This window comes from Chiloscyllium plagiosum, chromosome 33 (genome assembly GCF_004010195.1).
Source record: "Chiloscyllium plagiosum isolate BGI_BamShark_2017 chromosome 33, ASM401019v2, whole genome shotgun sequence".
Taxonomy (NCBI): Eukaryota; Metazoa; Chordata; class Chondrichthyes; order Orectolobiformes; family Hemiscylliidae; genus Chiloscyllium; species Chiloscyllium plagiosum.
The window spans coordinates 6,249,091-6,271,948 of record NC_057742.1 but is presented as its reverse complement, the minus strand read 5'-3'; the positions used below and the strand labels follow the sequence as shown (position 1 = coordinate 6,271,948).

General features: G+C 42.8%; 1 protein-coding gene across 5 annotated transcripts in view; it reads right to left on the bottom strand.

The window, feature by feature from the left end:
• Positions 1–2,863: 2,863 nt before the first annotated feature.
• LOC122539772 (protein AF-10-like) overlaps positions 2,864–22,858 on the bottom strand; it is a 184,601-nt gene continuing 164,606 nt past the window's right edge. For 4 of the 5 annotated variants that reach the window (XM_043674817.1, XM_043674821.1, XM_043674820.1 and 1 more), the window contains 3 exons: positions 11,825–11,933; positions 8,893–9,096; positions 2,864–8,095 (listed from right to left, as the gene is read on the bottom strand). In XM_043674817.1, the coding sequence (XP_043530752.1) occupies positions 8,060–8,095; positions 8,893–9,096; positions 11,825–11,933 (349 nt within the window). In that variant the 3' untranslated portion in view covers positions 2,864–8,059. The remainder of the gene's footprint in view (positions 8,096–8,892; positions 9,097–11,824; positions 11,934–22,858) is intronic. The other variant, XM_043674818.1, reaches the window with a different exon arrangement.

The window sequence follows — 22,858 nt, the reverse complement described above, 5'->3', positions numbered from 1 at the left end:
GAGAGGAGAAAAGAAATTGTATTTACATTGAGCTGTCCAGTGGTGAAAAGTAGAAATGCTTCACAGCTAATGAAATACTTTTCAAATGTAGTCACTGTTGTAAAGTAAGAGACATGGAAATTAATGTTCATGCACCAGTGTGGTGTTCTGTAATTATCTGGTTAGTTAAGTCTGACTGTGTGACGTACTGACGACACACAGCAAACATCATTGCAAGTAGTTAATGCAATTTTATGCAAGCTTGCTCGCTTTCGCAGTCTGGTGGCATGATGAAACCAGAGGAAGAGGTCTCATAAACAGAGTTGAAATTTTCATTACCTCAGCAGATGCTGCAATTATTCTTTATCAGCACAAAATCAAGAATATTTGAACAATCACCTTTTGTTGTGATGTGGATTTAGGGATGAATATTGGTCAAGGTAATTAGGATAACTCCTCTGGTGATAAGTGACAGATGATTAATGCTATGTATCAAGCAAGGAGGGCCTTAGTTTAATGTCTCATTTGAAAGACTTCATTTCTGACAGTGCAGCACTTCTCCAATACTGAAGCACCAATCTAGATTAAGTGCTCAAATTTCATGCAGAGGGAATCAAATCCCTAAGTTTTCATTTAGAGGTGAGCCCACTAGTACCTTGAGGTGTAGCTGACACCAAAATAGACAAAATGGAGACGACACTGAAACAAATAAACAAGATAAAATATTTTCATTTTTTGAACAATTTACTTTTTAGTAAAAACGTAATCCTTCATAGTAAAATATCTCTCTTACATTTACTCAATTCACATGTTGCACACAGGCAACATGACCATCAGCAACAGTTCTGTGTATAATTGTAAAGTTATTTAAAAAAAAACAAATAAATAAACCCAGACAGATAAATCTCTTTCTAAGGCAAAATGTTCCCATAGAAATATTACAAATGAGAATATTTAGATTTTTTTTGTTTTGTTTTCTACTTTTGACAAATAATATTTGAAATGAGTTTATTTACAAATTGAATGAAGCACCTGTACAACTTCTACTCAGAGAGTTACGAACATCAGACTATTTAAGAAAAATGCATGAGCAAACAGGGTCCAGCCAGAGAGCAATCCTTTTATTCCTTGTCTTGATCGGGCTGTGGATTTCTCCCTCAAATGTGATTTGCACCTCTGCAGACGCTTGATGGGCTACCCACTCATGCAAAATAGTGCGTGATCCGTGAGGGAGGGGGTCAGACAGCAATTCAACTGTGGAAAGCTTCGCCATTGAGCAATCCCATCCTCCTCCCAATGGTCACTCATGAATGTTTCTTCTGATGGGAGGTCATTGGGTCTGAGGCAAGAACCCTCTGGATTGTGCACGAGAGAAATTGCAGCATCCCGCCATCTGCATGCCAACTACAACCAGCTGACTGGACAGATGGGTCACCCACAATTGGGATCTTCCAGGTGTGCCTGTGACTCAAGTTACACACTGGGCATTGTACCAAGTCATGGTGGGTGTTACATTATCCTAAGATAAGCCTCTACACAAGTTTAACAAGTTGAACGTTAAAAACATTTTTTTAAAAAATGCATGGTACATTTTATAAATGCTCTGTAATCTAAAAGGAGACATTTTTACAATGATGCTTTGTCTTCAATTATTTACATTGCTTGCACAGAATCCTGATGCTACACCATGTGTCGAAGTGTCTGTAGCTACGGTTTAACACCGGTTTATATGAAATGCTACAAACTCTACCAAAAACAGCGAAACCAGCTTACAGTGTGCCACATGACGGTCAATCACAAGATGCCCACCGCTCCCACATTTAAAAAGTGCATAGGAAAACAAATAACAAATTATAATGGAGACCAAAACTAGGTCATCCAAATCAATCCCCACTCTGATACTTTCATTATTAAGTCATCTATTTCTAAAATAAACCCAAACAATCAGAATCATTGTGAACCAAACAGACATGTGGTATTGTCCAAATTGATGGTGATCTCATCATGTTCCTGATAACATATGCTGCCTGCAAACATGTCTCATCATTTAGAGCCTGACCACGCATGGTACCGCTCTGCCTGGCACATGTGAGCCGGCGAAATCCTGGAGGTTACATTTCATGACCTCCAAACTCAAACTGCCCCTCCACCTTCCCACCACAAGTTTTTGGATAAGTCCACCCCCCCCCCCCCCCCCCGTGATGCTCCCCTTCCCCAGCTAATTGGAGAAAGAAACAGACTCTTTACTATTCAATTGGATGATTCTTGACTCTGGGTGACGGAGTTTCACCTCACTCAGTTTCCAAGACTTTTGCAACTACATAAAGCAAAAAAAATCAAAGAAAATGGGATAAATAAATTCAAAAAGTTTTACTTTAATGCTCCTATAATTTTTCTCAGGAGTTACACTCATAGCAGTGTTCTACGGATTAACTACAATTCCTTGACCCATCCTAGACCCAAGTTACACTGAAGCAAATCATAATGAAACTCAGTATCACTAGGTCAAAATGCTGAAACTCCCTTCCTAATAGCATTCTGAATGTATACCCCAAAGACTGCAGTAGTTCTAGAAGACAGCTCAACACCACCTTCTCTTGGGAAATTAGGGATGATCAATAAATGCTGGACTAACTGGCAACATCCACATGCCATGAACAAATTTTCAAAGACCCTTTTTCATTAGAACAGCTTAATGATTCGGATGCACTACGCATGTGGAAGAAAGCTTCCCTCAATTATCGTTGAAACTTTATTGCTGGAACAGCACAGCAGGTCAGGCAGCATCCAGGGAACAGGAGATTCGACGTTTCGGGCACAGTCCCTTCTTCAGGAAGGGCCTGTGCCCGAAACATCGAATCTCCTGTTCCCTGGATGCTGCCTGACCTGCTGTGCTGTTCCAGCAATAAAGTTTCAACTTTGATCTCCAGCATCTGCAGACCTCACTTTCTCCCTCAATTATCGCTCAAGTTTCATTCCTTGCGGTATAAACATTAAACACCTCCACACAAAATCGCACTAGCATTAGTTCGTCATTGGGATAATGAAGTATAGGTTACATTACTTCCACACACAAAAGATTATTATCATTACATGATTGATTTGCACTGTTTTACTTAGAAAGTAAACAAAAAAAAGTAATGGTGTGGAATGCCCCGCCTGCCAATGCAGTTAACTCAGCCACATTAGGGCATTTAAACAGTCCTTGGATAACCATATCGATGATGAGAGGATAGTGTGGGGGATGGGCTTAGATTAGTTCACAGGTCGGCGCTACATAGAGGGCTGAAGGACCTGTTCTGCTCTGTATTGTTCTAAAGGGGTGCAGTTGGCAATTTATCCATTTTTTTTCGTCAGAAATGAAACAATAAGAGTTTTGATTTGTCAGCAAAGTATATCAGGGATCCAACTCCAAATTGTTGAACTGGATTCGTAAACACATGACAATCTGAGCACTATGAAATGTTCAAATAGCTAACGATAAAGATAGCACTCATTTAATTATGAAATGATCCACCGGACTTGATTCAAAACTAATGCTGTTGACGGCAAGATGGTAGAAGCAGTGACAGCATACAATTTTCTTACAACTTATTTCCACTTGAAGGGATTAAGGTGTCTTGTACAGATACATATGTGCCCTTCATAATAGCAGCTGCTAGATGATGATCAAGTGTAAGATCCCCATTTTACTTTGATCCTGCCCGCACCCCACCACAACTTCAACAATTCGAATCTTCCAGAACAATTCAATGCCCAACTGTTGCCTAGCTGTTGATAAGATTGAGACCAAGGGTTGACTCTCAGTCTTGGGAAGGGGCAAACAAAAATTGATAATTTATACACAAGTGAGTGTGTGACACTGAAAGCGATAAACTGTGCACTTTCCAGCTCTCTTTTAATTTAATAGTGTCTTAGCTTATAGAATTCAACCACTGACACTCACCTCCATATACCACATCTCCTAGTCACAACATCCCAATATCCAGCAACTCCCCTCGCCCAAACTCCCAAACAAGACAACCCCAATATTCTCACCAATAATTCTGAAGGAATAACACAGAACTCATCCAATCAATCGAAGTTAAACAGAAGTCCAGTGTCTCAGATATAACCCTTTAATCAGAGTGTAATTTAAAGTGGACAGGCCATTACAGAATGGGCTGGCTGGTGTTACCAACACCACACGGCTGGGTTAATGTTTGAGAGGGCAGTTCAACTGTTTGAACCCCAATTATTTAGGCAATTGCAAAAAATAGAAGATAGTTAAGGATCCTAAGAAAACATAGCTTTCTTGAATACAAGTTAAACTACTTTTATTTTTAAACTGGAAGTTTTCTATCAATATAAAACCAACATTTAATTGACTGCCTTCCTCATTTACAGGATGAACCACATAAACTGCTTCTTCATTATTGCAGCGTCCCTCAATAGCACCCACACTTTTGTACAGTTCCTGCGTATTTTATTTACAAAGGTTTCTGAATAAAGCTGTTTTTTTAAATATATCTATCAAAATTGCTTTCCTTGAGAAACATCGGAAGTTCCTTTGGCAGAAATTGCCACACTCTAAATGACCCTTTTAGCATATTGAGCAGAAATTGGGATGCATTTCACTGGAGTTGCCAACTCCACTCGGACTTTTTCCTGGAGGCTTCATTCCTGGATCTCCAGCCTCCAAACTGCCTGCCTCCAAGCTCCCACCATTGGCTGCTTGACAGGTCCATCATGGTGACTGCCCACCTTCCTATAGCCAATAGGAAAGCTAATGTCCTGTGTGTTACCCAATTGAGTGATTCTTGACCTTTAGATCAACAGTCCTTAATTCCCATGTCCAAGATTGCTTTGATAGTTAATATGCAAGTAAAATTAATTTGGAGAAAAAAATTTGTTGCTTCCTATGAATTTTCTGTCCCCCTCCCCCACCAAATTTGCATGCATCCTTGAATAATCCTAGAGACTTCAAGGCAATTCTGGAGGGTTGGCAATTGTGCTAGGTCCCTCATTAACCTGAAGAATGATGGCAAGGGAAGAGGAAATATACTGTCAGCTATACTTAGCATCATTCTAAACATCTACAGGGCAGAGTTTATTCATGCTTCCAACTGCAACAGCATGAGATCAAAACCGACTGGGAATTTTCCACTGGGTTGGGGCAGCAAAGCGAAAAGCTCAGGAAGAAATTATTCTCAATCAATGATGCATAGCAGTCTGTTTTCCATATAAAGTGCAAGATATTGCAAGACACATCACAAATCAACCTCCCAACCTAGTCCCCAGAACGTATTGGTTCAAATAATCCAAAACCTATCATTGCTAGATGGTCCCACTGGTCGGAAATTCTTTCCTGTAGAAACACAAGCCTTTCTTTTCCCTGCTGTAGTTGCTTCTGTTAGTGGACTGCAGCTGTGTTTCTAGTGAAGGAAGCCCACAGTCTCAGACACAGTGACCATCACCGGGGAAAGCAAACTCAACAGGTCAACTCAAGGCGTTTTGACGGCAAAACTCAGAAATTAATCAAAAGTCACAAAAATAAGAATGCATTTGTCCCTTCATAGGCAGAGTCCACACCAAGTCTGTTGGCACTCATCAACCAGAGGTGGATTCTGTTCGCTCTGGCTTGACTGCAAGACGGCTACAGACCCACGTGGTGAGGTGGCTGGAGTCAGTTGACGTGTTGGACACCCAAAGGTCCTTTGCAAGAATGTTTGAGAGGGTGGCATGAAGATTCCAGATGTTGACTGTCAGCACAAGATTTACCAGTGATGGAAGAGGAAAATGGCAATTCTGCCGGTCTGACGTTTACTGGCCACAGCAGCTCGGTAACAGGACACAAGCACCAAAAGCAATAACCCACCACAACATGAGGAAGCTCAGCCATCAGCAAGGTCACACCACGTCAAGTTAAACCGTCTGGAAAAGTTCAGTCTATTAGCCACCATTGTTCACAGATGGGGCAACAAAATAGCAGGATTTCCTGGTCAGCCAACCAATCACCCTCCCAAGTAGCTACTGGTTTAGGGGCGGGTAGTGGGATTGGAACTGGTGTGGCTCAGCCAGTTAGAAATGCAATGTCACAGCAGGGAATTATTGAGATAGTAGAATGTCATGTATTAATTGTAGCTTTGTTTGGATTCAAACGTCAGCGGGCTCCACCTCCTGAAAGCACCACGGACCTTTGCCAACATGAATGAGAGTGCTCCAGACACCTGATCGCTGGCAGGGCCCCTGAGACGCCCACTCCCTTGGGGTTTCCTCACAAAGATTCAAGTCTCTGATGGGCCTCCCACACTCCAGGTCCCTACAGGCAGCCTGTAAAACCAGCATCCACACAACATTCAGAAAAAGTTCCATTTCTGACCGGCTGAAAGATCAAACTGAACTGACCCACTGTGCGAAACATTCCAGCAACACAGCACAGTCCCAATAGAGACACTGTGGCCAACCAAATGTAGGGAGGTGTCAGGCTGAATTAGCCCTTTCAATGACATTTGAGGGTAAGGCGATACAGCTCAGTTTTACTGGTCTAAGCCTGTTGAGGAAAGAGAGAAGTAATGCAAAGGGAAACCATGGCTCACAGAGGTTAGCATGAAATCTTCGCAGTGAGATGAGTGGACAATCACAGGACAAATCTGCAACATCAACCATGATCCCATCAAGCCACAATCTACTCTTCGCGCTCTCTTGTGATGAAGAGCAAATCATGGTGGGAAAACTCACCCAGTCTGAGCTTAGATTGCACAGCAATAAAACATGTTACAGGTTGCTCAGTGTCTGAAAGAGAAAGCGCAGGTCAGCTTTTGATCGAGATCCTCGGTTAAAGCGGACTTTCTCCTTCCGACAGTGCACTTCCTAGTTTTATTTCAAGTTTCCATCATACTCAGTGTGAGGAAACCTGGTTTTTCTTATTTTACACATCTTCATTATTTTATTCTAGGCCTCTTGTTCTCACCTCTCAAGGGTTGCTTCATTTCCCGAATCAGAAGGATTAGGTTATGTAACACTGGGCTTCTAGTAATGCTGATCTGAATTATAAACCACCCAGTGGTGTAAGGGATTGGAGCATCAGTGGGTCAAAACCCTGGAACACAATACTTACTGCACTGGGCAAGACTGGATTGCTACACTTCAAGAAGGCAGCTCACCAACATCTTCTCAAGGAGTAAGGCTACAAATCCGAATGAACAACATCATATATAAAAAAAAATCATCCCCCCCGCACAAAAATATTGCTCGTCAAAAATCCTCGTTATATCAGGCAATATCTCTGGAGCGCATGGTGCACATACGAACAGAAGTCTAAACCTGGCACACTTTGGCCTGATGGTTCAAGCTCTCTGAACTCCAGATATTTCCCACTCAGCCGGTTTGGGAAGAAGGAGGAGGAGGAGGGTTACATAGTCCACGTGCAGGGTGCCTTCAGCAGCAACTTGCTGTCTTCAGCAAGCCCAAACCATCCTCTGCCTCACAGCTTTGTCTGTTTAAAGATAATAATTCTTCAGACAGTTGTCTGTGTCACATATTGATTGAACACAAATACACATATACAAACACACAAAACAAAAGGAAAAATAAGATTGCGATAGCTGACACAGAAGACAATGCCGGGGAAGATACCAAAGATATTGCTAACCACAAGTTTCAACAGATGGATGGTACGCTAAAAGGTTCTCCCATTCTCTGACTCTGTGCCTAGAGGTGGTTCTTTGAAGTTTATACAGCAGCAACATCCATTTTCCTAATTTCCACCACAGTGGCAAACTCAAATTTCCACTGCTTGTGATTCCAATGACTCGCTAGGGAACTGCTGTTCGATTAAAGACACCAAAACATTCCAGTAGCTCCCACACCCCCAACTCTGCAAAGAAGCATCATTTGTCGTTTCCCGAGAGGATGCAACGAGTCCTCTTCCTTCCAGCTTATTTCCTTCTGCCTCCATGTGCCATAGCCCGTCAGTCAGCAGCAGATATCCAAGGCTTTTCAACTCTTGACCCATGGCCTTTGACTTCAAGAGAAGTTGTGAAGGAGAAGGGTCCAGGATCATTGCCCTCAACGCACCATCACGTTGTGGTGCAGGACATCAGCTCTTCTCTTGATTGACTTTGTCATTCAATCTCTTAAAGTACAAAAAGATGATTATTAAATATCTGCAAGATTCATATTGACACTATGATTGACTGACAGAACACTCATTGTAAAGCTAGACATGCCAATGTCACTCATTGTCTTTTGGACTGATAGACCTGCATTTTTTACGAAATGCAACCTACATTATGTCACCGTAAAAAATAAACATTCGTATTAAAAGCAATTGCATGTAATGCACACTTCCTGTCCACAAGCCTCACTTCCTGATGACAGAGATGTATGACAGTAAGCCATGACAACAGTTCCTGTTTAATTTTATAACGTCAACTATCCCAATATAGTTGCAAGTGCTAGTCATTAAGGTGTGAGTTTTTGAAGTGTCTCTCCAAACTCATGTCACAATTTTGTATGTTATAAAAAGCATGCTTATCTGCAGTCAGTCTGTACAATATTGTAGGATTGAGAGTTCGGCAGAGATACACAGCAAACGAGAGGGAAATTGTGCTGCGAGAGGAAAGAGAGGAAAGGAAAAAAAGAACAGAGAAAAAGACAACGAAACTGAGCCAGCCTGAAGAGAGGTAAATTGAGGGGAGGACGGGAAAATGAGGAATGAGGGGAAAAGCATGGGGAGAAGGGAAAAAGAGAGAAAAAAAGAGAAACCAAGATGACAGGGGAGACAAGGGGAGAAGGAAAAAGATGTGCAGGAGAAAGAGACCATACAAGAGAAGGAGAGGATGAGTACGAGAGAAAAAGAGGGTGTGTGAGAGAGGCTTGGAGGCTGCAGGTGGATTCTGTGCACACAAAGTATGAAAGCTGTCTGCATACCTGTGCTTTCTGTACACTGTTGTCGGTGTGAACAGAAAGGAAAGAGTTATTTGGGCCTGAGTGGACAGGCAGGGACGGAGATCCTTGTAAGAGATTGGTGACGGGGTGTTGTGATGTTCCAGACATCTGTAGCCGCTGGAGCTCACGCTGTCTGTGCTGCTGCTGTTGCTGTTGCATCATCTGATAAATCAATGCTTGCTGGTCCTGGGTCAGGATACAGGAGACACCACATATATAAAACCCCTCGAGATACCATTCAAATGCTGACCAATTTGGTCAAGACTAGAGTTTAAGCTGTCCTGGCAGATTTGCCAGTACAGGATCCCATAACAAAGATCATAAGGTTGTCAAGTTCAAGCTCCAGCCTATTCTGAGCTCAGTGAAGCCATAATACCTTCAATACCACAAGCAACAACTCCTACTGCCACTGATGCTCAGTAGCAGCAGTGTGTACTGTAGGCAAGATGCACTGCAGAAATTTAGCAAAGAATCTTGAACAGCACTTTCCAAATCCATGACCATTACCACCTTTAAGGACAAGAGCAGCATTTACGTAGGAACACTGCCTCCTGCAAGTTCCCCTCCGAGCCACTCACCATTCTAAATTGGAAATGTCACCGTGCCTTCACTATCACTGGATTAAAATCCTGGATCTACCTCCCTAACGGCACTGTGGGTTAACCTACAGCACGTGGCACGTGGACTGCAGCGGTTCAAGAAAGCAGCTCACTACCATATTCTCAAAGGCAACTAGGGATGGGCAATAAGTGCAGCCCAGCTAGCGAAGTCCACACCCCTCAGTGAAGAAAGAAATTACCTTCTTGGTTACAAACCATCTGTGTCTGAGTGGTATAATTATTTAGGAATTTACAACACAGGAATTGGCTACTTGACTCAACTGCACTGTGTCAGTGTTGAATGATTCATAACAGCCCCTCCCACTCCTCCTTATCTAATTTGGTCTATAGATTTTCTATGATTCCTGTTTGGTGATTCTGCTCTGTCCACACGGTCTTGCTGCTTTTTACTTTAATCACTCCACCTGAAAAATGAAAGTTCTATGCCTTAACCTCCCTGTTCTTAAAGGTGATTCCCTTGACTTCCTTATTAGATTTAATAAAGACTGTATCAATGTGTAGGCACTAAATGTTCCCTCTGCTAAACTGGAAATAGCCCTATGCCATTGGTCTCAAATCTCTTCATAACGAACTGTATTTGGTCACCCCTCAAACGGTCAATTATCTCAGGAGAACAGCTCCAGCCTGTTCAGTTCTTCTTGACAGCTACAACATCTCTAACAACCGTGTAAATCTTCTCTGCCTCTTCTTCAATGCCTGTTTGTACAATGGCTGCTGGATCTCCAACTTTATCTCACCCCATCTTTGGTAGAGTTCCTCATTCATTCGTTTGTTAACTTCAGACTATTCCCCTGTCCGCTCAGCTGGTCTCCCATCCTTTGTAAACTTTACTCTATCCAGGGCGCTGCTGTCTACATCCTAGTTTTCACTAAGTCACATCACTGCCATTTTCACTGACCCACGTTACTTCCACAACGCAATTTCAAAATTCTCAATTGAGTGATTACACCCTGTCATGGCTTCACAGCTGCTCCTCCACTTTGTAGTAGATTACAAACTAGTTCTCCCAGATCTCCTCTCTTCCAGGGTCATGTGTAGCACACCTTTCCAATCCCATTTCCCATCTTGAAGGTCACTGGTTTCCGAACTTGTAAACAAACATTATTTAGGGGATGTTAGCCTCACTGGCCAGACTGAATGGCTCATTTCTAATTATCCAGAGGGCAGTTCAGAGTCAATCATGTTGCAGTGAGTCCACAGTCATATATAGGTCATAAGACCATGAGAAACGAACAGGAGCAGGCCATTCAGCCCCTCAACAGATACGGACAACAGCTTTCCTTCCTGCAATGATATTAGTGAAGCAGATGGGTTTTTAACGACAACAGCTGCATGATCATCATTAGGCCAGATTTTTATTAAATTCGTATTTTGCTATAAAAATATGCTGGCTAGGCTGGGACTTTCTTCACTGGAGTGTAGGAGATTGAGGGATGATTTTATAGATGTTCATAAAATCATGGGACACATAGATAAGGTGAATAGCAAGGGTCCATTCCCTAGGGTAGGGACGTTCAGAACTAGGTGGCATATTTTTCGGTTGAGAGAAGAAAGTTTTAAGGAGGAAATGAGGGGCAATTCTTTCATACAGAGGGTGGCTCATACATGTATTTAACTGCCAGAAGTGGTGGTGGATGCAGGTACAGTTACAACATTTAAAAGGCATTTGGATAGGAACATGAATAGGAAAGGTTTGGAGGATCATGGCCAAATGCAGGGGAAATGGGACTAGTTTAGTTTGGGAACATGGTCGGCATGGACTAATTGGGCCAAAAGGTCTGTTTCCACGCTGTATGACTCTAACGCATGACTCCAGAAAAATAGCCCAGATTATTTCACCAGTGCCATAACCACTATGCCACCAGCTTTTCCTTAGCACCCTACTCTGCATTTCTACACCCTTCTACCTCTCCAACTCTCTCTCCTCCCGCTGAAACAGCACCATAAAGGTCAGTATTTTGGCCAATCTTTATTTCACCCATCTTAGCCTTCCCCCTAATACCATCACACCCGGCTCAATGTCTCGTTTTCCCACAAAGCCTTGGTGAAAGTTGTCTTGTTTTAACAAGCCACAGAGATGAAGGTGGGAATGGTTTATCGACCTACAAATATTATCAACAAGGAGCTCAGTCGGGGTGTGACAGGGTCAGATCTAGAATAAAGCACCTGTGACTCTGTTTTAGTCACCCGACTACGTTTTGGCAACATTTTCCCAAAGAGCATGACTAACCAATCCCATGACCTTGAGTCAGATTTCCGACAAGTTCCAAACTAAGTAATGCACCGAATCTTACCGGAGTGAGCTGCTGAGAGGTCAGTAGCTGTTGTAACTGCTGCTGCTGTTGCTGTTGGTACAGGAATTGTCTTTGCTGGTCAGGTATTTGGCCCACTCTGGAGACGCTGCTGCATGGACACAGAGAAAATCCTCAGCATTTCAGTGAGAAAGACAAAGTGATAATATTAACAGTCTCAGCCTGGGTGCATGACATATCTGACTGCAACAACACAAGTGCGGAGTTTGGAGAGAGTTTAACTGTTTGTAATGACATTGAACAATGGTTTTGGCATTGCAGAGATGTGCAGCATTTATATCAGGTGCCTGATCCAGACTTTCTTCAGCAAAGGACTCAGAAGACAAATAAAAAAAAAATGAAAGTGATTGAGAGGGTGGGAAGTGAAAGAGTACGATAGGATTGATGAAGGGAAAATGGAGGGAAAAGGGGTGAGGGGTGATGAGCAAGTGCAGACTGCAGGAACAGCAAGGTTGAATGGAGAAGTGCAATGGAAAGTGAGGGAGAGTGAGGACATGAAAAAGAAGATGACAGCAAGAGAGAGAGAGAGCGCGAGGAAGAGCGCACATGCGCTTTATTATGGAACTCAATATTCTTTGCCATTAGCTGTTAGTATTTCAGCCAAATATCCTGTTGGTCCTAGACTATTTACTGAGCCCATTAAAATGTATAAATGATCCAAATGACAAAATAAGAGCTTTGTCACAGTTCAAAAAATGATTGGAGAACATTAAATTCCCACCAAGCACTTGAAATCACCAGCTGCACGCCCTTCCTACAATACTCCTGTAAAGCCACCAACAGAACAATTTTCATCACCATTCTCTGCTCTGCCCCTCATCCAGACACACAAACAAAACAATGCAGCAAGAAACAAAATTACCTGTGCACCAATATGATAAGGACTAAAAGGACGACTTCTTTTTTCCCTGCAAGTATTGGAGTGCAAAGTATTATGGGGTGTCCATCCAGTGCAGCACATCAGCACAACCACCCTAATTCTGAGGGTCAGAACCTCACTTCTCAGTCAGAATGTTGCAGGGTTCAAAATCCACTGCAAACCCTTGAATGGTTGATGCTGTCAGTTGTATAATAATTCAGATGAGGTATCAAATAGAGATCCTGTCTGTTTTTGTTAGTGTAAGACATACTAATGATCTCTCATACTATTCTAAGTTCAGCAGTGGAGTTCTCTCTGGTGCATGGTCAAGATTTATTCCTGAATCAACATCAATCTGCTCAATTATTGTGAGGTGAGAGCTTGCTGTACACAAAGTAACTGCATAATGTTTCAACATTTCAACTGTAACTACACTTCAAAGCTACTTCAACGACTTTGTGAACGCACTAAACAGAAGTAGGTCTTTAAATGGGAAAACTTCTGATAAAAAGCAATGAAACTGACTTTGAAGTAACAACTTTTAAAGAACTGAACTATTTTGGAATTATCGAGTATGTTGAATGTATGTTTGAATTTAAAATAGACTATGATTCGACAAGTTGAGAAGAGACCAGCTTCCCCCAGCTCTCACCCCTTTCAAAGGCAGAGCAACTCCAACAACCTGCATCTATATAGCACCCTTCAACACAACGTGCTTCCTGGCAGTATTTTCAGATACAATTTGACACCAATTCACAAAGGAGATCATAGAGTCATAGAGCCGTACAGCACTGAAACAGACGCTTTGGTCCAACTTGTCCATGCTGGCCAGATATCCCAACCTAATCTAGTCCCATTTGCCAGCACTTGGCCCATATCCCTCTAATTCCTTCCTATTCATATAGCCATCCAGACGCCTTTTGAATGTTGTAATTGTACCAGCCTCTGGCAGCTCGTTCCATACATGTACCACCCTCTGCATGAAAAGGTTGCCCCTTAAGTCCCTTTTATATCTTTCCCCTCTCACCCTAAACCTATTCCCTCTAGTTCTGGACTCCCCACCTCAGGGAAAAGACTTTGCCTATTTCCCCTATCCATGCCCCTCATGATTTTATAAACCTCTATAAGGTCATCCCCAGCCTCCGACGCTCCAGGGAAAACAGCCCCAGCCTATTCAACATCTCCCTACAGCTCAAATCCTCCAACCCTGGTAACATGCTTGTAAATCTTTTCTGAACCCTTTCAAGTTTCACAACATCCTTCTAATAGGAAGACCAGAATTGCACGCAATATTCCAAAAGTGGCCTAACTAATGCCCTAGGCAAAAGTGAGGACTGCAGATGCTGGAAACCAGAGTTTAGATTAGAGTGGTGCTGGAAAAGCACAGCAGGTCAGGCAGCATCCGAGGAGCAGGAAAATCGACATTTCGGGCAAAAGCCCTTCATCAGGAATAACTAATGCCCTGTACAGCCGCAACATGACCTCCCAACTCCTATACTTAATGTTCTGACCAATAAAGGAAAGCATACCAAACACGTTCTTCACTATCCTATCTATCTGCGACTCTACCTTCAAGGAGCTATAAACCCACACTCCAAGGTCGCTTTATTTAGCAACACTTCCTAGGACCTTACCATTAAGTGTATAAATCCTGCTAAGATATGCTTTCCCAAATTGCAGCACATCGCATTTATCCGAATTAAACTCCATCTGCTCAAGATCCCATTGTAATCTGAGGTAACCTTCTTCGCTGTCTGCCACACCTCTAATTTTGGTGTCATCTGCAAACTTACTAACTATACCTCTTATGCTCACATCTAAATCATTTATATTAATGACAAAAAGTAGAGGACCCAGCACAGATCCTTGTGGCTCTTCAATGGTCACAGGCCTCCAGTCTGAAAAACAATCTTCCACCACCACCATCTGTCTTCTACCATCGAGCCAGTTCTGTATCCAAATGGCTAGTTCTCCCTGTATTCCATGAGATCTAACCTTGCTAACCAGTCTCCCATGGAGAACCTTGTCAAATGCCTTACTGAAGTCCATATGGTCCACGTCCATCACTCTGCCCTCATCAAGGCTAGGTTACTTTTTCAAAAAAACTCAATCAAGCTTGTGAGACATGATTTCCCATGCACAAAGCCATGCTGACTATCCCTAATCAGTCCTAGTCTTTCCAAATACATGTACATCCTGTCCCTCAGGATTCCCTCCAACAACTTGCCCATCAACATCAGGCTCACTGGTCTATAGCTCCATGGCTTGTCCTTACCACCTTTCTTAAATAATGGTACCATGTTTGCCAACCTCCAGTCTTCCGGCACCTCACCTGTGACTACTGATGGTACAAATATCTCAGCAAGGTGCTCAGCAATCACTTCCCTAGCTTCACACAGGGTACTAAGATACACTGATCAGGTCCTGGGGATTTATCCACCTTAATGCTTTTCAAAACATCCAGCACTTCCTCCTCTGTAATATCGACATTTTTCAATAGTCACCATCTATTTCCCCACATTCCATATCTTCCGTGTCCTTCTCCACAGTAAACACTGATGCAAAGTACTCATTTAGTATCTCCCCATCTCTTGTGGCTCCACACAAAGGCTGCCTTGCTGATCTTTGAGGGCCCTATTAGCTCCCTAGTTACCATTTAATCCTTAATGTATTTGTAAAAACCATTTGGATTCTCCTTAACCCTATTTGCCAAAGCTATCTCATGTCCCCTTTTTGCCCTCCTGATTTCCCTCCTAAGTACACACAAACTGGGTGGCACGGTGGCACAGTGGTTAGCACTGCTGCCTCACAGCGCCAGAGACCCGGGTTCAATTCCCGCCTCAGGCGACTGACTGTGTGGAGTTTGCACGTTCTCCCCATGTCTGCGTGGGTTTCCTCCGGGTGCTCCGGTTTCCTCCCACAGTCCAAAGATGTGCAGGTCAGGTGAATTGGCCATGCTAAATTGCCCGTAGTGTTAGGTAAGGGGTAAATGTAGGGGTATGGGTGGGTTGCGCTTCGGCGGGGCGGTGTGGACTTGTTGGGCCGAAGGGCCTGTTTCCACACTGTAAGTAATCTAATCTAATCTAATCTAATCTAAAGTAATATAAAAAAAAACTGCCTTTATAGTGTAATGATTCACTTGATCTCTCCTGTCTATACCTGACATATGCTTTCTTATTTTTCTTAACCACACCCTCGATTTCTCTCGTCATCCAGCATTCCCTACACCTACCAGCCTTTCCTTTCACACTAACTGGAATATAATTTCTCTGGGCTCTCATTACCTCATTTCGAAAGGCTTCCCATTTTCCAGCCATCCCTTTACCTGCAAACATCTGCACTCAATCAGCTTCTGGAAGTTCTTGCCTAATACCGTAAAAATTAGCCCTCCTCCAATTCAGAACTTCAACTTTCAGGTCTGGTCTATCCTTTTCCATCACTATTTTAAAACTAATAGAATTATGGTTGCTGGCCCCAAAGTGCTCCCCCACAGACACCTCAGTCACCTGCCCTGACTTATTTCCCAAGAGTAGGTCAAGTTTTGCACCTTCTTGAATACTGAATCAGAAAATGTTCTTGTACACTCTTAACAATTCCTCTCCATCTAAACGCTTAACACTATGGCAGTCCCAATCTAAGTTTGGAGAGTTAAAATCCCCTACCATAACCACCCTATTATTCTTACAGAATCTTAGGACAGATGATCAAAAGTTTGCTCAAAGAAACAGGCTGAAGGTGTACCCTTAAAAGAAGGAAGAGTGGTCAAAGTGGGAAGATTTAGAGAGGGAATTCCAGAGTTCAGGATATAGGCAATTGAAGGTAAACAACCAACTGTGAAGCAATTATATTTGAGAATGCTCACGGGGTCAGAATTCAAGGAGCACAGATATTTTGGTGAGTAGCACCAGTGCAGTGGATGACAGATCTCTCATTTTACACAAGCACACAGTTTAGTGAATGTATAGATCGCCCTCTGTAGGCTGCTTAGAGGGGAAAAAAATTAGCAATCAAGCAGCACAAGCTGGTTTGAAATTATTCATTGCAGAACTTCGATGTTACAGGATGACAACATCATTGACAAAGCCAGCAATTACTGCCAACTCGAGAAGGTGCCACTAGCTAGGCTATTGCAGCTGTATTTCAAGGTTAACCACATTGATATGTGTCTGTAGTCACATGGAGGCCAGACTTGGTAAGGTTAGCAGATTTCCTTCTACAAAGGGCTTTAAAGAACCAGATGGGTTTTTATGACAATTCGGTTGTTACCATTGATAATGTCAGCCTTTTACTTCATATTTATTCAATTAATGGAACTAAATTCCCTCGGCTGCCCTGGTAAAATGTGAACCTTTCTCTTGAGGTCATTAATGCAAAAACCCTTGGATTGTTAATCTAGTTAACATAACCATAACCCACCCATCACAGCCATATCTGACATTAAGTGGAGCAGAAAAGAAACTAAAGCATTTCATTGGACTGTCAATTGAATTTGCAGATTGAAGGGTTTAAAGATGAAAAGTAGGATCTCCACAGAGTTGAGATGGAGTTTGACACGTGAAGAACAGTTTTCTGAGAAGTTAACACATGTTGCCAAGTCTATTTACTTCCATTAGAGGGAGGTCTGCTCGCCAGATAGCTCATTATGATCCTCTGGTGGCTGCGGCAGGTACTGCAGCATTGCAACACCTCATCAAAATCAAAGTCTTCTGGTTCTCCTGAATGAGGTGATAAGCTGCCTTCTTAAATCATGGCAACTCCTGTTGATTCTCATTTTTGACACTGATCAATAGCTTGTCTGATGATTTCATAGTGAATTTAAAAGTCAACCATGGTCTGCAGTCACATGCAGGTCAGACTTGTCAAGAATGGAAGATTCCTTTCTTGCGGGGGAGTTCATGACTCCTTGAAACTTGGTCACTGGAAGTGTTCCTAGCTTTTTATTCCATATGTACTTAATGAACGGAATTTATCATCCACTTTCATTTACCATGATGGGATTTGTATTTATATCTGCTCTTCGGAGGGTCGGTGTGGACTTGTTGGGCCAAAGGGCCTGTTTCCACACTGTAAGTAATCTAATCTAATTTAATCTAATCACTCGCCTAGGTTTCTGGATTGCTCACTTACTAATATAACCACCCTCAGTGCAGCATAAAGACTTCCAAATTTCAGGCAAATTTTTAAGACAAATTTTTGGATTCTTAAGCCAAGTACTTAAGGTTCAGTGCTGTTGATTAAACATCTCAGTGCTCTCATTAAGAGTTGGGCATCTGCCTGCTGTTATTCCCAACAGCTCATTCCAACTCTTCTAGATTAATTGCTCATTTGTGGTAATGTTACCAGATTTTGTTGTAACAGGTTTGGCCATGGTGATTTTAAAGTAAATCATTGTATGAAGCTCCTTGAGAAGCTCTTGAAATGAAGGGCAGATACAGATTAATATTCCAGTTCTGAGGAAGGGTCACTTGACCCAAAATGTTAACTCTGATTTCTCTGCACAGATGCTGCCAGACCTGCTGAGCTTTTCCAGCAATTTCTGTTTTCGTTACAGGTTTTTAAGCATTTGGCAAAAAAGCTGGGGGAGGCATGAGGTAAACATTTTTGACACAGCAAGCTGTTGTGATCAGCAATGCACTTCCCGAGTGGGCAATGGAAGTAGATGCAGGAATAATGTACAAAAGAAAATTGGATATAACGACTCGGAGAAAAAAATAATCACAATTCTGTGAGGAAGGAGCAGGAGAATGGGACTAATCAGATAGATCTTTAAAGAGCAGGCACAGACAGTGGATTGAATGATCTCCTTTAATGCTGCATCATTCTATGTAGTGACATTCTCTTCATTACAGACCAAGACTAGGCAGGCTGTCTCACATGACGGTAGAGGCCATTTCTGAATCTTTTATATAGTTCATTCAGATGCTTACCCACGCTGACAGTGAAGAGCGAGGGGTTCAGCTGTTCTGACTCCTGCTCTCCCAAGCCATCATTTATTTCAAATCACAGAGTCTTATTTGCACAATATGACATCACCCGACTTGCCAAAGGGCAGCAATTACTCACTCCTGATAAAAATTCAAATTAAAGCACCCTCAGCTAGCAGCAGGACCGAGATAGACAGATCATCGTCCTATATTAAACACTGAATCATCAGGTTAGTTTGCTGATTAAAAATACTGGACTATCTTTGGGAACTATGCTCAAATATTCAAACATCCTAACAAATCCATCGGTTAATTCAGACAAAAAATATACTTGCATGCTCTCAACATGAATAATCCAAAATTATCCCAGATCCCACACTACGTCTTGCTGGCATATTCCATTCACTTAACAGCAGAGTCCTTGTGGATCTGCATAGACACCCCCATCCAGCCTCAATGTTAAAGTTCTGCACCTACGCTTTTAAATTCCTCCATCGTCTCATCCTTCCTATTGATGTAACCTTCTCCAGTCCAACAACCACCCCATTCTTGCCTTTCACACATTCATGTCTTCCCTCTCCCAATCTCTGGTGGCCTATGCCTTTAGCTGCTGAATGAGAGTCTCAACTCCCTCACTAATGCTCTCTGCCTTCCTTTAACACCTTGATGAAAGATTAACCCTTTGCCTAAGCATTTGCTCCCCCATTCTAATCCCCCTTTTGCTGGTTCAAGATTAATTTCTTTTGTCAGGTTATGCTCACACGAAGCACGATGGGATGTTTTATAGGTACTGTGCTGCAAAACCATTTATCCAAAAACTGGCAGTGTCTAAAATGTGTAATTTCTTTGTAATCTTCCATGCAATTTTAATTGAATAGAATCTAAATAAAAAATAAACTTCCTGGGCAATTGTGTCAGGATCTGCATTGGCACGGTGTTGCTCCTGACTAGTTATGTGATTTTCTGCTTTGGATATGGCTCCAACCAACTCAGCTTAACACTCCCCACCCTATATCTCTCCTGTCCTGCTTGACCCCAACTACCCAAAGCCTTAACCATTCACTTCAAAGCCAAGAGGTTTTCCAACATGGATTCAAACCTGAGGGTGCCTGATTTCAGGTAGTGTACCTGTGCTAGCTCAAAGGCAAGACTAGTAAGATGCTAGAAAAGCACAGGAGGCCAGGCAGCATCCGAGGAGCAGGAAAATTGACATTTCGGGCAAAAGCCCTTCATCAGGAATGAGGCTGGGATCCTCCGGGTTGGAGAGATAAATGGGAGGGCGGTGGGATTGGGGAGAAGGTAGCAAAGAGTGCAATAGGTGGATGGTGGTGGTGGAGGCCCAGGACCTGCATGTCCTTGGCAGAGTGGGAGGGGGAGTTGAAATGTTCAGTCACAGGGCGGTGAGGTGCAAGCTGTTGTTGCCATGTCCAGGAAAAACGCAATGTACAGCAGTCAGAACATTCTGACCTTCCTACCCATCTGCACAGTCGTTTTTTTAACATTAGCTGAGGCACAGAAAGATGACATGATCAGAGGTCACGCAGAGCAGTCAAGTGCTGATGAATGTTGATTTCCATGCAGAGGAAGTGGGAAGACATGAAGTGAAACCCAAGGCCAGTTGAGCCCAGACTGGTGTGTCTGTGCATACTGAGACCTGGACATTTGCTACACTCCCAGCCAGTTAGGTTTGTCAAACTTCCAGGATTGTTCTACAAGCTCCACAGGTGTCAGCTGTGCCTCAGTGCATTGCATATTCATCGAAAGGTTGTGGACTTGAGTCAAACTCTAGAGATTTGAGAACAAAAGTCTCATCAGACACTTGAGTAAGACATTGCCACAACGTAAGTGCAAACCTTTCTCTTTTATTGTTTATTAATCTCTGGACAGAGCTCCAGGTTTTAGACCAGGGCTCATGTAATAAACATCCAGGGATTGTCCACCAAGGATTGGCAACTGATGTGGCCGCATCTTTAATGATTCTTACTAAGGTGGACCTCTATTGTTCTAGATCTGAAGAGAAAACCCAAATGTTTCAATATTCCCAAACTCTCAGCCCTCAAACATTGTGTTGATCTTCCACCAAATTGTGTGCACTTGTCTTTAACAGTGAATCACCCAACTTTCTGAGCTTCAAGTAGGCATTTAGACAGTGGATTGATAGATTAGAAATCTGCTTTCACAGTACACTGGGGCAAATACACCTCCAAAATCCCCAAAAGCCATGGAAAATTCAATCACAGTGGCGAACATTCAGAGAAAAGTCACACTCGTAAGCAGAATGGACAGAATTTCTGAGGAGTTGCAGCTCCATTGCAGGCTGGTTCTCTCTTACATTTGCTCCTGATCCATCTCTAGTGAGTTTAGTGGGGAAGAAGCAGCCTGTGATTGGATAAGCAGTGAGTAGGTTAAAGAAATAGGATAGTGAGCAAACTGCTGGCAATGCACAAAGGCCAGAGAGCCTACTTTCAGAACTGCAGGGAGTAGGGTAGGGTTGGTGAGCATAGTGATGTGGAGGCTGGAACGGGGCTGGTGGAAACAAGGAGGCGAGATATAGTGCTGGGGGAAAGGGGTTGGTTGCAAGGGCTTTGTGGGGAGTGAATACGGTCAATTCTGAAATCTAAATTTAAGATTCAGTAAAATGGGCAAACGACTGCGTGATGAAAGTATTCCAACTGTGTGCATTAATGGGCGGCATGGTGGCTCAGTGATTAGCACTGCTGCCTCACAACACCAGAGACCCGGGTTCGACTCCCTACCTTGGTTGACTGTCTGTGTGGAGTTTGCACATTCTCCCTGTGACTGTGTGGGTTTCCTCCAGGTGCTCTGGCTTCCTCCCACAATCCAAAGATGTGCAGGTCAGGTGGGTTGGCCATGCTAAATTGCCCATAGTGTTAGGTGTATTAGTCAGGGGTAAATATAGGGTAGGGGGATGGGTCTGGGTGGGTTACTCTTCGGGGGGCCAGTGTGGACCTGTCGGGCCAAAGAGCCTGTTTCCATTCTGTAGGGAATCTAATCTAATCTAAACTGTGACAGTTGTGGAAGATATGTTTAGGATGATGGCTCTTTTGCATGCAGAAGTATGTCTGATATTTTGAAACATTTTGCTACCTTGTGCTGTCGTCTTGTACCAATTTAAATATTGTCCTGTCTAAGAAATTAGCACTTTCCCCATGTGCTATGGCATTAAGTTTAATGTGGGATTGGCAATTATTGAGGATGTTGATGAATTCTTCTAATTCTGCTTCTGAGAGAAGCACTGCATAAATCAGCTATCAGTACTCAATGTATTGTAACAGACTATCTTAATAAAGGAGTTAGTGAAAATGAAAAATGGGCGTCCCAAAACCAAAATACAACCCTCATGAAAAGCTCAAGACAAGCCCTTAGGTACAACAAAAATATGCCATTATCGCTAGAGAGTGTAGATGGTTATCAAGCCTGATACTACCCCCATTCAGACTCCATGGAGCCATGTTCTTCTGCAGGAGTCATTGCACAGTGCACAGAATTCAGTTACCGCGATCAACACTCTGGCCCAGGAGTATGGAGATTCATTACAGCATTCTTACTGGTGCTCTAATTGAATACTGGCCAGGAATTCAAGGTCCAAACAGGCCGTTACCCTATCCTGCATTGCTGTGAAAGTAGAGATTTCTGTGGTCAGGCCTCTAATGTGTGACTTGAACCAACAACCTTTCGACTCACGACTGCCTCTGCCACCCATTGAGACACGGCGAACATGTGTGCTACGAGTTCCCCATAACCGGGTAATCCTGCATGTTCTCCGCAGAGCCCTTGGTCAATTGGTAACCCTCAGTAACACTAAAAATAGCATATCCTCTTGACCATTACCTCATTGCTATTTGTGGGAACTTGCTGTGCAGAAATTGATTGGTCACTTCCCTACTTTGTAGGGAAACCTTGAGAAATGGTTTGAGGAAAAGTTGATGGTTTGGCCCGTGACCATTAGAGTTTAGGGAATGAGCAGCGATCTTATTGAAACATAAAATTCTAAGGAGACTTCACAAGGAAGATGTTGGGAAGAAGTTGTCCCTGGTGGGAGGAGCTTAGCCTCTAGGGAGTAAAGTTTCAAAACAAAGGATCTTAGGTTAATGATGAGATGAGGAGAATTATTTTCTCTCAAAGGGTCACCAGATTTTGGAATTCTCTTCCTCAGATAACAATGGAGGTTTGTCAGTGATTTTTTCTTTATAGAATTCCCACAGTGTGGAA